The sequence below is a fragment of the Eurypyga helias genome, unplaced genomic scaffold (assembly GCF_000690775.1).
Source record: "Eurypyga helias isolate BGI_N326 unplaced genomic scaffold, ASM69077v1 scaffold1000, whole genome shotgun sequence".
Lineage (NCBI taxonomy): Eukaryota > Metazoa > Chordata > Aves > Eurypygiformes > Eurypygidae > Eurypyga > Eurypyga helias.
In genome coordinates, this window is record NW_010223532.1 from 2717 (window position 1) to 19289 (window position 16573).

Here is a 16573-nt window from a genome sequence, read left to right on the forward strand (position 1 = left end):
ATTTGGCTGTGTGTCTTTAAACTCTTCGCAGATCTTAGGTGTGTGTGTGCTCAGAGAGATGTAGGAACAAAGCCTTTATAATTGACCCACAATTCTTGGAAGCCATAAGGAAGCCAAATAGAAGACAGGCGTTCAGGAGCTTGCGTGTGTGAGGGTGTTTTTAAGGGTGTCTGCTTTTTGTAACACCCTAACCTATTCAGGACCAGCGAGCCACAATGCTTGTCAAATCAACACTGGTAAGAAACACTGTGGTGGCATGAGAAGATCTTTTCAGCTTCCCTCTCAGGTGCCAGAAGCTTTCTTTGTTCTCTTTGCCTTTTTCATCTTCATTTCAGAAGAGTTTATTCTGTCCAGAAGAAATGTTTTGGTCATAGTGCTGAGTCATTATCTACCTCAAGCTTCCCTTTGGAAATCTTAAGGAAAATCTTCCATGTCACTTCTCCCCCACTATTTCCCCTTCCTCCCTAAGGGGTGTTTGGATCTGGCTCCTCCTACACTGGAATTAGAATTACTCTGGATTGCTAGGTGTATGTCTTGGTTTACAGTTACTTTTGTCTTTTCCCCTAAAGGTTAGATCAGTGATAATATTGTTCTTTTTTAATAGGAAATTTAAACAAATACATAGAAAACACCACTTTTTTGAAGAACCCTGTGGCTAATACAGGTGCCCACTAACTTTTTTGTTTTCACTGTCTTCTGCTTGTGTCTTGACTGTGGCTGATACCGAGTTTGGATGGCAAGGTACCCATCACCACTGTGTTGGTGATGAGCTGGTTGAGTTCTGTGAGACATTAGTCCTTCAATGTCACATTCAGTACTTTGGTCCCTGCATCTCAGGATAACAGAATAAATCCGCTACTGAATCTCTGCCTGAAAATCTCCCTCCCTAGGAGGGTATGATCCCAAATTCTGCATAGGCTAAGGCATTTGTTCACGAAGAGGTTTGGGGATGCCCGAGAAGCAAACCTGAGAGAGAGGATTCTCCTAGATGGTTAGTCCCAGGTACAGTATCCTTGGAGCTTGTGGCTGCTTCTGCGTACATGACGCCGTAGTTCATCTGGATGGAAGCACTGACAGCACTGGCTGGAAAGTTAACTCAGAATACGAAATACCCTTGGAGCTCAGGCCCGAGAGTCCGTTTCTTAGAGGAATTTTTTGCCTTTCTTTGTGAAGAGCAGATGTTTTGAGTCTGTGCTGGTCAGTCTGCTTTTGAGAGCTGAGAATCATAATTTGTAAGAGCTATAAGAGGGGCTCTGCATAATTTTCTTAAAGGATCTCTGTTTCCAGGGCAGCTTTCAGGGTCTCTGGCAGTGGTGGGGCAGAGTTAAAGTGAGGATGTGCAGGAAGACAGACGCACTGCATCAACTGGTTTTGTAGCGGTACTGTATGGGTTAGCTGGCAGTTACAAACACCACAGAGAGCTTTTGGTTGCGCTGCCTCGGATGACAGGTGCGGTACAGTTGTCCTGACTCTGCCAAATGTGCCAGGGAAGCAGAGCCGTAATGTTGTTGCATTCTTTCTTGTAACAAAATCAAGTAGTCTTGGGTTTTTTTGCCTCAGGTTTGGACTGGCCTCAGTCATATCATATTCATATTCCAGTTGAACTGGTTGTTCCGGATTGAGCCAAGTGCTGCTGGTACACTGGTTTCTAATGGGAAAATGGTCATATCTTTGAAGTAGTTCTCTTGAGAATTATTTTTTCCTGTTTTGTTTCTCCCCACGGCTTGGACAAGGGGTATCTAATTAGTGCTGATAACTTGTGAATAAATGCAGGAGCTGCAGTTGCAGATCACAGCATCAGCCATCTGCAGTAACATTCTTCAAAGCTGGAAAATCATTTTCGTGGCTAAAGGGATAATGAAGTACTGACAGGATTTAGAAATGTAGTTTTAGCAGCTATGGTAATAGTCTTTAAGTAGCACCTGCTTTTCCAGCAGGATCTAGTGATTGTTTGCTCTCTTTTGGTGTCTTACGTCATAGCCACTATGAAAGGCCCAGTTAGCATTCACATCATATGACTAAGGAGGAGCTTGATGTGGTGCTAAGTTGAATTTGCCATGAAGTCCTTGCCAAATTGTGAACATCCCGTGTTGTATTTTTAAGTGTGTGTTATATTTGTAGCGAATGTGAATCTCAAGCCATACCTCTTTACTGTAAGAAAGGAGCAAAACCTTTCATTTTCATACGCTTTTTTTTTTTAAAGGAATTTTAAGGCGTGTGCTAGACTTCTAGCCTTACTAGCAGATTGATTACATGTGAGTGATGGTTCCACCTCTGTTCTAGTTCCACCTCTGTTCTAGTTCCACCTCTGTTCTAGTTCCAGTCTGTATTCTAGATGTTAAGCAGAAATAAGTCCTTAAGTGCGACAAAGGTGTCTAGCAGCAAAACCTTTGTAACCTTTAGCTATTGGCTTTAAAAAGTGACTTAAAAGAGTAAACTGGGATATTTATTAATTTTTGTTACTTGTTAAGGTGTGAAAGTCTTTTCTGCAATCAAAGCAGTCACCACAGGATAATCTGTGGAAGTGCTGATGAGAGTTGTAAGCTTTATCATAAACTATAGGTAGAGTTATGTTTTAAAACTTTTTTGCTTCAAGGAGGCTGTTGTGCATAGACATAGTTAGTGTCTATTAATAACCTTCAACTCATAGAAAGCTCGCAAGGATTTTACTCACTGGTACATTCCTACTTTTGGGAATATACGAAGGATGCTTCTGGCATGCGGCGGGTAACTAGCCTGCATTGGTGTCTCCTTTACTCCTGCGTAAGGGTAAACGTGTAGATGTGTTCACAGGTCCTAGCTTCCTCTCTGTTTTTCCAAACTTTTACCAGACTTTCCCTCTGCCCTTAGAGGTCTTCCAATAGCTTTAGATTCATACATCCAGTGCTGTGAGAATCCTGTGAGGTATCAGTGAGACAGTTTCCTGAAGTGGGGGGGGACAGAGGTGGGGAAACAATGAATATGCAAAGATGCATTTGGTACATACACAATGATTACCATAACTGCTTACGACTAAGGACAGATCTGGGAGGCACAGTTGGAAGTAAGCAGATCTTTAAGTTAAAAGTGTGTTGGCCTGCTTGTGTGACAGTGATGTTTGAATGTCTTGTGACAGCCTAACAGTACCGAAATAGGAGCATAACAAATGCTAAATGAAGACTGCCCACATATAGCATCTTGATGTGATCTGACCATAACCTGCTCAGTAATTTTATCTGAGACCTGATCAGAAAGGTGGTATGTGTATCTCTGTACACCTTTCTCCTTTCACAGTTTTTGCCTTTTTCTAGAGCCAGTGTTTTTGATCTTGATGGATTCTTTCTTTCTTAAAGTTACAATGGCTACAGCAACTGAATTTATTTTGTGAAGTTAAAAGGCTTGGAGCACAGGGCAGGGTAGTTATGAAGCTCAGTAGCTGTTTTGAAAATCTGGACTCTGCAGCAATTGGTTTGCTGATCCATGTGGTTCAGAATTCAGAGATCTTGCATGTAATACCTGCGGAGACCCACTGTTCCCTCTGGACAGCTGTAGTAAAATAGGGGATACTCTGGAAGAGGTACTAGGAAGAGTCTAGAAGACTCTAGAAGACAAATGGAGTTGTTGCTTTTCAGGAGGAAATTCTGAAGATAATTATTTTTGTTTATAATTTGGACAGAATTGATTGTTCAGAGTACCTGATACAACATACCTGGATGATGCTCCATTTTCAGTTTCTTCTGTTCTTGCCAAAGTTCTCGTCTGGGGTAAAACTTCTTGTGCCCTCTATCTGTCCCAGCTGATTCCACATACACACAGGAGCCTTGTGTTTCAACAAAAAATGTCCGGTCACTATCAAAACATGGCGGGGGTGGGAAGGGGGAACACAAAAATGAAATACCACATCTTTTGTCCACTGCTCATTCTGTAAGGAGCCTCCGAGTAGGAGCCAGTGTTGTCAGTGTGAATTAAGAGCAGGTAGCACAACTTTAAAGTTTGGTAAATTGTAAGTTTATCTTGTATTTGCTCCTCCTACTCCTGTGCTAGAAAGCTAAGCTGCTTATTGCTTGTATCTTATTTTCAGCTTATTTCTGTTGTGAGTTGTCTTTACTGTGTTAAACCAGCTTATGTGTCTGAGGGCCACCTAAGGCTTCCCCGCTGGACTCGGCTATACCCACCCCCTCTTGAACTTGGAGTTAGATATGTGTCACATGTATTCTGGTGGTAGTTGGAATATATGTATTTCGAATTCAAGAATGCTGTGCATTATCTAAAAACTGCTATGTCAGCTGTGCTTAGTAAAAGCCAAAGATCGGAAACTGCTTTTTTAAATGCAAAGATTCTGAACCAAGTAAAAATACTGTAAAATTAGTACCTACTGAGTAACGTAGGCATTTACACATGCACCTGTGTTAAAAATAAACAGGCAAGATCTGCTGGCAGTTGGGCTTTGGTCTTTCATTTAACACTAATGTACTCATCTGTTTACTCATAGACTAGCAAACCAAAAAGTTGGCATCTCTTGAGTTACAACTGTACCTCTTCCTTTCAGATCATACCCGCTGTAACGTATGGATTCTGGATGGAGACTTATACCATAAAGGGCTGTTGAAGTTTGCAGTTTCTGCAGAATCTTTACAAGACACCATCGTAGTCTTTGTTGCAGACATGTCTAGACCTTGGACTGTTATGGAGTCTTTACAGAAATGGGCCAGTGTCTTGCAAGAACATATTGATAAGATGAAAATTCCTCCAGAAGAGATGAGAGATATGGAACAGAAGTGTAAGTCTTTGTGCATCCATAGATTCTTGTCCTTTTTTTTTTTATCTAGGTCTTGCAACTTTTGTAATGATAATTTTCTTCAGATCAGTGTTTTGGGAATGTGGGTTGAATAAGAGCGACTTTGAAGTTTTGCTGTGCTGACAAAACATCAGGTGGAACAATGGTCTAAATCCCTTGCAATAATGAGATTTTGATAAAGAGATTTTTTTAAAGGCCAATTCTTAAAAGCTCCATGTGGAATCACTTATTTTTTAAAATAGTGACAAAATTCAGTAGCGAAATGAGCTGTTTGCTTTCCTGTGGTATATAAGCCATGTCTCATTCCCCTGTTTGTCTTCCCATGCGTCTCTGTGTCCTTGTTTTTCATGGGGCTCAGACTGTGATCCTGGTGTGTCTAATTGTCTCTCACTACAGCCACTCCTACCCTGTGACTTAGGAATGTTGTATAAATTAACTGTCTTTCCTGGCATATCTGTGGCAGGGAAGAATCTGGCACTGGCAAGCAGTCATCACTGCAGTATTGTTTCCTGCAGCTTCTTTTCTTTCCTAAAATAGTTCCGAATGTTTCTTGAGAGTTTTTTCTGTTTTCATATTGAATTAATTCCAAAATGAATTCCTTCAGTGGAAAGACCATAGCAACATGCATTCCTGATCCTTGCTGGTCGCTGCTTTTATTCAGGGCTGGCGGCTAACTGTACTGGAGGGTTTAAACCTTGCAAATTCTGTCTAATAGCTTCCTTAGATTCACTTTAGGGAGCAGTGGAATCTGTGTGGCGTGTGAGCATTCAGATGTGTTTGTATAGCTGAGCTCCTTGCTGAATGTTAAATATCACTTTCCCAGAAGGCTTGTGCCTACAGCATGCCAGCCTGGAGTTTAAACTTCATGGAACCCACCTGGGTTTGATCACCAACTTACTTTTTTTTAAAAAAGTGAAATCTGACAATTTTAAAGGGAAGGGGCATTCTTTTTTAATCTGTGAGAGATTTTTTGGGTGTAGAAGATGAAAAGGCAGTTCTGGTCTCAAAATACAGCAGCTAACCCGATTTTCACTTTTCTGAGACACACAAATATGACAATACAAATAAATGTGGAGTTTATTTTTAAAGAAGTAGTGTTCTCAACCTTTACTAAAGAGTGTACTGTGTGGAGTAGCCAGGTGCAGTTCTGGCAAAGCTTTACACTGTGTCTGGGGAACTTAGAAGACATTCCAGTATTATTTTCTTAGACATTTCTGAATTAAAGCATCACAGAAATTTTTAGTTTCACTTGTGCTTTGATAGAGTGGAGGGCAAAGGAAAATCAGAGCTGCCTAATTCACACGCTTGCAGGACTCTGCTGCCGTCCCATGGCTGAGCCTTGAACTTCAGTCCGATAGCAGCATGCAGGTAAAACGGGGGCCTTGACGGCTCCACTCCCAAACTGCCATCACTGTCCTTACCTCAGTCACTGTGTAGGGCACTTGTGTCATTTCAGATGCTTCTGAGTTCTTGCAGACTGTCCCTACGGCCAGATCTGTGCTCAGAACTTTGGCCACCGTAGCATGTAATTCTCTTAACAGCACATGGTGCTGGAATAAGTTCCCGCTGTAGCGCTGGCTACATGAGTGTAACTGCTGAGACCTTGCAGAGCAGACATGCCTGAAGGATGCCTTCTGACTGCAGTCCCTCAGTATAGCTTCCGTACTCGAATCCTGCATACGCTTCCTGAGGTAAGCTGCCACGTAGAAAATGGTGAATCATGGTGTTGAAATAGGCCAGGTGTGATAAAACAGAGATAATGAAGCGTGTGTGCAAAGCAGGCAGTCAGAGCGTGGAAACGGGGTGCAGAGTGAAGAGCTGTGCTGACCCGCTGCAATGGAACCCCACTGCTACATAATGCCACGTGGACGTCCACGTTTCCTGACTTCAGCTTGTAGAGCCAAATTCCCTCCAGCTTGCTTCTAGATGTAAGCTGGGGCGTGTGGGCCGAGCTGCATGGCCGCACGCTTTCCCTAGCTCAGTCCTGTAACCAGTGCATCTTGTTGACCCTGGGGAAACACCACCTAGTATTACGCCCTTAGCATCTGTTTGAAGTCCTGCTGGGTTGTTCTTTCGCTGATACTGGGATCTTATTACCAGTTTCCAGAAACCCATTAGCTCACCATTCTCAGTGGAATTGGACTTTGGACTGCTTGTCTTTCCCTTGGAGGTTTTGGTGGCCTTTCTCCACCCAGCCTTTTGTCTTGTGTTTGAGATAGCGACTCTTGGCTTTACTGGGTGGGTGACGCGAGGCTCCATCTGGTGTACGAGAAGCTTTCCTTTTGTGCTGATGAGCTTCCAGAATGGGAGGCAGGACACACATCGGAAGTGACAGGCTGCCTTGAAAGAAATGGAATTATTCCGAGTATACCAAGAGCATTGTTTGTCTGTGCTCACTCCTATCACTGAGCTGCTCTGGAAATTCCTTGCTAAAGCTTGACTGGTGTGGATTCAGAGAAATAATGTCACTTCACATGTTCTAATTTAATTCAGGCTCAATTATGATAAGTCATTGCTTAAATAACACACATTTGAATAATTATTTCAGGGAAGATCTGTATTGTGCCTCCCTGTTTATCACAGTAAAGTAGAAAAGACTATCAGGAATGAAAAAATGCAGAAAGGAAGTACACTGGTAAAATGGCTGTTATATTTACGTCCTCTGGAGAGTTTGAAGCTGTGGACTTGAAACACAATAGCATGTTTTCCTGAAAATTAAGTAGTGTCCTGTTTAAGCTGAATTAGTTTCAGGCACTCTGCCTCTTTTTTTTTTTTTTTTTTCCCCTGACACACAGCTTAAAGAATTTTTAAGCTAAAAGATAAACTCCCTTTGCCCAGACACCTTTTGTCTAGGAATTCTTTTCACAAGACTAAAATTTATGATCAGTGATGATCGTGAACAAAAAGGCTGCATGAACTGATGGTGTGGATATGAAACAGTTATCTCAGAAATCTTTTCTGTGTTCTTGTTCTGCTGGTCAGTGTTTTTGTGATCTGTCAGGTTAAATAAGTTGTATCTGTCCACCTCTCCCATTTTGTGGTTAAACCGTGCTACAGGATTGGAGGATTTTATTGTTGGTAGAACAGTCAAACATAAGAATGATTACGGGTTGCCTTCTTGGTGCCTTGAGTCAGTTGCTCCTGTGACATGAATGATAGGTCTGTTCCTGTGGGAGTTAGCTGGCAGTGGGTTGTGTAAGCGAGCAGTAGTATGAGAATAAAACAGGGAACTGGACACGTGTATTCGTTTGCTGTGTTACATGCTGAAGTCTGAATAAAAGGCTTTCTACCTAGATAAGCCAGAGGTTTGCTAGGGAAGTCAGCACAGTGCAGTGGAGGTGTGATCGTCATGGCACGTTATCACCAGGTGGTAACTGTTCAGATGTAATAGGGTTCAACCATGCTGAGAGACCACAGAATATTACCGATTTGTCAGGTGAACAGCTGTTTTTCTGGCTTCCTGTTTTATGTGCATCATCTTACTTGTATTTCCTGTTCCAAAAAAATTATTACTAAAGAGTTATTTCCCATAACATGTAGAATATGATTCCTTAATACAGATTATGTGGAGAAGAAAATACTCATGGCCTGCTAGAAAAAAGGTGGGGAAAAAAGATTTATGCAAGCTGTTGGAGTGCATGATGAACTTTGTCCATGAAAAGTTGGAGAGTGGAGATCGAGTGAGCGATAGGTATGGGAGGTAAGGAAGAAGTACCACGTTGCTGTGTGACAAACACTGCAACTGAAGGGAGCCTCTTTATTAGCTGCTTAAAATGCAGCTGGTGCACGAGAGGTAGTCTGACAGTACTGGTGATACTCGATTTAAGACAACTGAATTTTGAATGGGAATGGGGGTAGAATCAGTCTTTTGAAAGTGTTTAAGAGGCGATCGCTAACAGGGATTTAAACCGCTTTAGTTCAGACACACGTGTATCTGCATTCAGGATACGGCAGAGGTCCTTAGCATAGCTTTTACCTTCTTTTAACGCTCGTAGTTACTTGTTCAGCAGACCTTGTGAACTAAGCCGGGTGTGTTCTGTAGCGTTTTGCCGTCTCTGGGCAGGGGTTCGTGCCAGACCATGAGCATTATTTACAGTCCACAACAACAGTTCATTGCCATAGTGCAGTTTTTTTCTCCCTCCACGCATGGATCAACCAGAGAGAGATACAGCCTTGCCGATCACAGTCTGTCATGCATGGTCTTGGGCACTGCTTACTCTTGGGGAGAGGGAAGAGTTGGGAATCCCAGCTCTCTGGGATTACAGTCTTCCTTCCCGTTCAGCAGAAATTCATGAGAATGCCATCAGATTTCTGAAGTTTCTATGTTGCATTTGCTATTATTTATGTTAGGAAAATTCTTGGGATATCTTGAATAATGATTTGTATCATGTTGTCAGAGCCTTACTGTTTTCAAGAGAGGCTTTTCTTTCACAGATTTGAGGGGGGTTTCTACTAACTGATAATCTTAGTAAAGAGAAGATTTTTCTACCCTGATACGTACAAAACCTGAGAGACTGATATTGTCTGACTACAGTGTTGTAGTGAATTGAGAGCAGTATTGTCAAATACTCTCTTGCATCTGGTTATGTCAGAGAGGTTTATCTGAATGATTGCAGTGGATGTAAATGGTGTTCTTTTAACTGCTGTAATACACTTGTCTTCAATAGGTTGTTTTCTATCCTGAGCTAGGAAGAGTCTGAGTAATGAAATAAGTACCTTTTTTTAACCCCTTCCCAGTTAAATGTGCTGGAATTAACTTGCCTTCTGTGAGACACCAGTAAGCATGTTCAGTGCGCAGAATGTGCAGTGGGGTTTTGATTTCCAGTTGCTGAAGATGAAACGGTACTAGAGGTGAGCGTCTCTGAAAGCCTGGTCTCCTCTCCACCAGAAGGCACCGCCTCCCCAAGTTCAAAAGCAACTGCATTCGAATTTTTTATATCCTTGGGATTTACTGAATTGGTGGTTGAAAGTCTTACTGCCTGTATTTAATGTTTTGGGGTTTTTTTTAAGCCTTTCTCTGGACTAGAGCGTTCTTGTTTCCCACAAGAATCAGACAATTTTACATTTTAATAAAAGTTGCGCAGCTTTGAACAGAAGTGTTTTTCAGCTTAGTTCTTCCTTCCACATGCCCATTCTGTTGCAGGAATGGTTACTCTTTTGCAAAGGTACAATGACTTCATTTTTCCAGATTTGTGTTATGAACTTTTACCACTTCCTAAACCCCACAAGTACGGGATAGCCTGCAGTACGGACGCGGTTCATTCCCTGTCAATGGATGGGTGTACTGAACAACGCTCTCCTTGTGAACGTGCTGGAGATGGGGAGCTTTTTTAAGTTTTCCTTACTGTACATACGGCCAGCCAGCTCCCACTGTTGCTAAAATAAACACACCTTCATGGGAGCACAGCATGGAGCTTTTCTTGGCTCTCCTCTGGGCTCCTCATGGCTGGGTGAGGAGGAGGCTTCGGGTGGGATTGTTGTGTGAGAGAGGGCCCTGGGCCAGACACAGCCAGTGGGCAGGTTTAGCTGGGCTGGGACTTTCATCAGAAAGACATAAAAGCTGCAAGTTACAGCCCAGTTTTGATAAAGCGTGTGGGGTCACACTGCTCTTCCAAAATGGTGTTAATACTATTTCTTGGGCACTTCAGGATTGGCTGGTATTCGGTATTACTGGAACGCTCGTTGCAGTAAAATGAAAACACTGAAAGCAGAAAGCATCTGGTTTCCTCTGGACTCCACTGTAGTTTTCCAGAATATAGCTAAGTCTTTCAGATAACATTTAGAAGTCCTTTAGTTTGTATTTATGCAGTGTATTTTTTTATATTTTTATATTATGTAGAGTAATAAAAACTTAAATTGAGTTAGGGTTTATAGGAAATAGTGGCTGTCTTAGCTTGGTGTTCTGTGTGCCATTTCCCGTGTCGCCATGCCTTCTTCCCAAACTAGGTACCGATGGCACTGAGCCTTGGCTAGGTTGCTAAACCGCATTTACTTTTTCTGTTGTCAGCTCCCCTACAATGAAATGCATTTGTGCATCCTGTGGCTTTGGCAGCTGGTTTTGGTTGTTTGTGATAGCTCCAAATTGCACTTGATTTAGCTTGCAGTAAATTTTGGAGGAGAATTGTTGTGTTTGAAGGGGTGGCAAGGCTGAAACTTGCACTCTATTCTCAGGTAGTGCCTCATTATAAATGGAAAACCAGTTGAGATTTCTAGCTGCTGATAGATTAATTATGACTTAAAAAGAACTAATCCCTTTGTTGTACCTTAATAAGATCTCTCTCTTAATAGTTATAAAGGAATTTCAAGAGTATGTGGAACCCGAAGAAGGCTACCAAGGATCACCGCAAAGAAGAGGCCCTTCTTCTGGCCAAGAGGACGAACACGTTTCTTTGCCACTTGGAGAAAACGTGCTGACTCACAACCTTGGTATTCCTGTGCTGGTCGTTTGTACAAAAGTGAGTTTTTAGTTCTGTTTGGTACTGTGGAGAAGTTTAAGTACTTCTCGTTTAGAAGGCGTACTTCACACAGACATGCAGAATGAATGCTGGATTAATAGTCCGGGGATTTATTTTAAAAGAATGCTTCTGTTGTCAGTGTCTGTCCTTAATTTTGCAGAAGTGTAATAACCATATCAGTGTTAGGGTAATTACTTTATCTTTCGGTGGCGTTTTAAAACCAAAGGCTCAGAAGTAAATATGACGTGTGTGTAATGCTAAGGGAAACGTTTCAAGATGTGCTGGGAGGAAATGACTGGGTTTTCCTGGGTTTGTTTTTCTCCTTTTGTCCAGTGCGATGCAGTGAGTGTGCTAGAGAAGGAGCATGATTACAGAGAAGAACACTTCGACTTCATTCAGTCGCACATTCGTAGATTTTGCTTGCAGTGTATCCTTTCCTGATCTTTCCTGTAATCTGGATGAAAGAAAATACTTCTCAGTGTTGAATTGCACATAAAGTTAATCTGAGAAATTACACTTCAAGGTTGCTTGGCGTTTAGTTATTCACTATGTAATATTTGTTGTTTTGGATATGTTGAGAGCTGTATAAAACTTCATAGTTTTTAAATTGGGCATGGGATTTGGAGCTTTTGTTCCTTTACAGAGGATTTGTCTGGCATTTTGTGAGGTGATTTGTCTTGGTTTTCCCCTCAGAACCTGCAATTTCTGTGTAAACCTGAGACCTCAGCTGCCTCTTAGGTTTTTGACTTTTTCGGAGTTAAGTGCATGGGAGGGTAGGTGACGTTAGTGTCATGAGTCGTCATGGTGTTACGCCCACTTCCTCCCCCTGAATGCGAAACGGCTACAGCTTTTGACTTGAACCTCTCAAAATGAGGTCTAGTAGATATTATATGTCCATTAGGTCCTGTTTTGAAATTCTTAATATAATTTTAAAGCTTTATCTTACATATTTTTCCTTAAATAATAAATAACCAGATGGGGCTGCCTTGATTTATACATCAGTTAAGGAGGAAAAGAACCTTGATCTGTTGTATAAGTACATTGTACATAAAACATACGGTTTTCAGTTTACCACACCTGCCTTAGTGGTAGAAAAGGATGCAGTTTTTATGTAAGTCAGTTGTGTAAGCAGCATGGTTTCCCATTGCTTTCTGTTAAGCACTACACTTCATATGACACACATGGAAAAATAACTTGAGCGGCTTGTGACGTTCCAAAGCTTAGTATGCGAGTCTTCTGAAATCCTAAATCAAAACCCCAACTCAGTGCATATTACTTGGGTTGCTTGGCTCGGAGTGTGCCATACCAGCTTTTTGGTATCTCTGGAATTTAGCTGAGAATTAGGACTGACCTATAATAAAATTGCCTTATTCAGGTAGGGGGCAGTAAATATGATCTCTGTAGAAGTGTTGTTTGTGACTGAAAAGGCAAAGCTGCTTCTTTTTACAGACCTGCTGGTTGGGACAATGAAAAGAAAATTGCCATTTTACATGAAAACTTCACAACAGTGAAACCAGAAGATGCATATGAGGACTTCATTGTAAAACCTCCTGTAAGAAAGGTAAAAGGAGTAAACTCTTCCCTGCCCTGCGACAAATAAGTGCAGTTTGCTTGAATATCTAATAACGGTTAATACTGAAGAGCTCCAAATTTAAATGGTGTGGGGTTTTGGTTTGTGTTTGTTTGGTTTCGTTTTTTAATCCAAAAGTGTGCAACATCAGGTTTTCATTTTCCAGTTGTTTAAAATACTGCAAGCAAACTACAGAAATCATTCACCTTAGTGAATGAAAGGCAGTCCCGAAATAACCATTTCACATGACCCTTTTTGCATGCGTGGGGCAAAACCCCTTTTTGGAGACGGAGAATGCTGTTGTGGGATTCAACGATTTGCATCTAGACGCACACATGGCGTTGAGGCTGCCGTGTAAAGGCAAATCTTGTAAAAGATGACAGTATATCACTGTTGCATGAACGTATTATTGACAGATTTCTTCATGTGAGGCAAGAGCAGTGAATAATCCATATAAATTCTGTATATTGCTCATTTCTTGAGTATAGGCACACAGGAATAGGATATGTGTAAAATGGATGATACGAAAAATCATGAATGAAACTGTATTCTGCTCCGTATGGGAAAGCTTCTGTTACAACTGTCTTACACACTTAACATTTCTAGCCTTGGTACTTGGAAAAGGGAAGAGCTGTTTGAAGCTTGCATGTAAGGGAAATGTTAAATCCTGTTGTTTGTAACTCATGGCACCTGTAGGAAATAATCATTGCCTAATGGTGGTGTTATGGCTGATAAGAGCTCGCGTAGTGCTTTGGGGAGATGAGGGATTGAACGGCAGTCTTACGGAGTAAAGTAATCTCAGGTCTTTGAAAAGATGCTGATGAGATTAATACTTCAGCTTAAAAAGATGAGTGTGGCTACTTACCAAGTACTCATCTTTCTAGGAGAATACCCACAGGCTGGCTCAATGCTAGTCTGCTCCGTTCACTTACAGTACTTTAATGCTGCTGCTCTTCTAAATGTGAAGGAAGCTGGTGGGTTTTTGGGGATTTGTTTGTATGTTTGTTTAAAGGAGTAAAGAATGGTATTAAAGATTTGCCTTTCTTTCTTCTCTTTTGATCACCAACACATAAAAATAGTTACAGTAATTTCAGTCTTTACTTTTAATAACAAAATACTTTGTTCAACAGTTAGTCCATGATAAAGAGCTGGCAGCAGAAGATGAGCAAGTATTTCTTATGAAGCAGCAGGTAAGAATGGACAGTGAAAGTAAGTCCTTTCCAAATAAGATTTCACTGTAAGTTCTCCATTGTTTCTGCCTTCAGTTTTTAATTCCTCATGTAAATCACTAGATAGCCACTTTTCAGCTTTGCAGATTCAGATGTAACTGTGAAATAAGACTTTTCTTTAACAAATATGAATAGAAAATATGGTCACTTACATTGGCAAGTTGAAAGGAGAATATGCCAAGAACAGAAATAATTTGTTTCAGAGGAGAAGAGCAAGAAGATAACTTGAAATTTCACAATATAAATGTATTGATCTGTAAAATATAAATACTTCTAAACCAACATCTTAGCTTTGCAGTTGTTTTACAGCCCGAGGTCTGAAAGGCCTTAAGATGTCAAATTTGGCCATGCTGTACCATGTTATTTTCTTTACTGCTCTGTTGTTAATACTTTCCTGTATAGTTGATTATAAATATTGTAGGGGTTACAGACCTGGGTGTCTATGGTTCTGACTTATAGTCTATGTATTGAAGACATAGATATCTATATCACATAGATACCATATACATCTATGTAAGACAAAGAACTGAAACTTCTTTAGTTATTTTGACTGTGTTCTCTAGTGGTGAAGTCTGGAAGTGTATAAATACCAAAGAGGAAGTGTGTAAATATTGGGGCAAAAAAAGATCAAATAAATTGGTGGTTAGTCAACTTCACTGTATTATATTCCTTTGTATTTTCTGGACTATAATCAATATTCTTAATATGTTGTTTTCACAGTCATTCCTTGCCAAACAGCCAGCAACGCCTACAAGAGCATCAGTAAGTAGAGCCAAGAGAAGAGTAGCTGGTTTGTTTCTTTCTAGGGAAGAGGGAGTGTTTCTAACCTGTAGAGGTTCATTTTGTAAATACAGGTGACAAATACATAATCTTCCCAAACTGTAGAAGATGAATAAACTAAAAAAGTGGCAATGTTTTAAAAATTTTGCTTACAAATACTTCATTGTAATTCATTGTGTAAACCTAAAAATATCTGATGATTCTTGAACTGAAAAGTTCCTACAGTGATTCATCCTTTCTTTTAGTGGAGGCACACACCCAGAATAATTGGTGTTTTGTTGGGGTGTTTTTGCCCAGTGCACAGGCACCACAGTGCCAGTATAAAGGTTTCTAAAGTAATTTCTATGTAACGTTACATTTGCTTTAAGTAATGAATCCATTTAAATTCTTCTCTGATTTGTGTGATTTGTACTTCTTTTAAGGAATCGCCTGCTAGAGGACCTGCAGGATCACCAAGAACTCAAGGCAGAGCTGGTCCCGCCAGTGTACCCAGTGCCTCACCGATAACATCTGTTAAGAAACCAGATCCAAATATTAAAAGTAAGAATGAGCATTTTACTGGTTTTATCATGTGTTATTTCCCTTAAAAACAACCCCAAAACCTCTTTTGTAGGAAGATTCTGGAATTTATTCACAAAGGGTATAGTTAGTTTAGTAACAGGAAGGAATTTATGACATAGCTTCAGGTTTCATTTTCCTGCTTTTGAGTCGTTCATATGACCTCAGGTAGAGTTGTGTTGATGCCAAGCAGTCAGAAGGAGTTCAGATGCATTAATTCCGGAAGTTGCCTAAACACATTTATTAAGCATCTCTTGGATTATTGGGGTGAGGACTGCTTTACACTACACTCAGTTTTACACGTCATATTACTTACTCTGGAGTCCACAGGGAAACCTGCTCTTCTACTGAACCCTCTCTAGAATGTCATTTTCTACACTGCTTGAAGTAAGATGGAAATTACACCCTTTCCCCTCCCTCAGCCCTAAGACGGAGCTCCACGTTGTTGAGTGGTTTCTTTCCCTGCTGTGCATTCAGAAAGTTGGTAGGGCCAGTGTTGTTCTCCATCACGCGCTGCATGGCCGTGGGTAAAACATGCAGGTCGGGCTCATGTCTCACAGCTGTACGTGCAAGTTCTGATTTACCAACATGTCCGTGCAGTTTGTTAATGGACCTGTGGATCTTTGAATTGCACATCTATACTTAATACTTCGTTTCTTGGCTTCTACATTTAGAAAAAACAACTGCATACAAATATTAAAATTAAAATTTTATGACACCCCTTTGAAAACCCACCCATTCCAGAAGAGCAGGAATACGCTTTCAGTCATCTCTGGCTTTGCCAAAGAATGCAAAGGACTGGTGTCAATTTAAAAATTGAGCAAGGAGAGACTCTCTCTTATTCGAGGTTTATTCCCTTGAGTGGTAAAAGAGTTATGTGTGCATGTTAAAAAATAAGTTCTATCATTTACCAGCAATAACTACTTCGTGATATATATATATATATATTTGGTTTTTATATATATATATATTTGTTTTTTATTTAGATAATACTGCAAGCGAAGGTGTCTTGGCTAGTTTCTTTAACAGTCTCTTGAGCAAAAAGAGTGGCTCTCCTGGGAGTCCTGGTGCTGGAGCAGTGCAAAGTACAGCCAAGAAATCAGGTACTGGATTTGTTACTGCAGGCTGTTTTGCATATTTCTAATACTTTATTTGGCCCACGTTGCTCTAACTGCATGTATGTGCCGGGTTCAGTCAGGAAAGA

General features: G+C 40.8%; 1 protein-coding gene across 1 annotated transcript in view; it reads left to right on the plus strand.

The window, feature by feature from the left end:
- The window catches only part of DYNC1LI2 (dynein, cytoplasmic 1, light intermediate chain 2), a gene marked incomplete at both ends in the record, with an annotated part of 18757 nt that extends 2285 nt beyond the window's left edge, over nucleotides 1-16472 (plus strand). Inside the window, 9 exons of the mRNA XM_010150073.1 lie at nucleotides 4529-4759; nucleotides 11066-11232; nucleotides 11566-11659; nucleotides 12208-12343; nucleotides 12682-12793; nucleotides 13933-13992; nucleotides 14752-14793; nucleotides 15234-15351; nucleotides 16356-16472. Of these exons, the coding sequence (XP_010148375.1) occupies nucleotides 4529-4759; nucleotides 11066-11232; nucleotides 11566-11659; nucleotides 12208-12343; nucleotides 12682-12793; nucleotides 13933-13992; nucleotides 14752-14793; nucleotides 15234-15351; nucleotides 16356-16472 (1077 nt within the window). The remainder of the gene's footprint in view (nucleotides 1-4528; nucleotides 4760-11065; nucleotides 11233-11565; nucleotides 11660-12207; nucleotides 12344-12681; nucleotides 12794-13932; nucleotides 13993-14751; nucleotides 14794-15233; nucleotides 15352-16355) is intronic.
- Nucleotides 16473-16573: the final 101 nt, after the last annotated feature.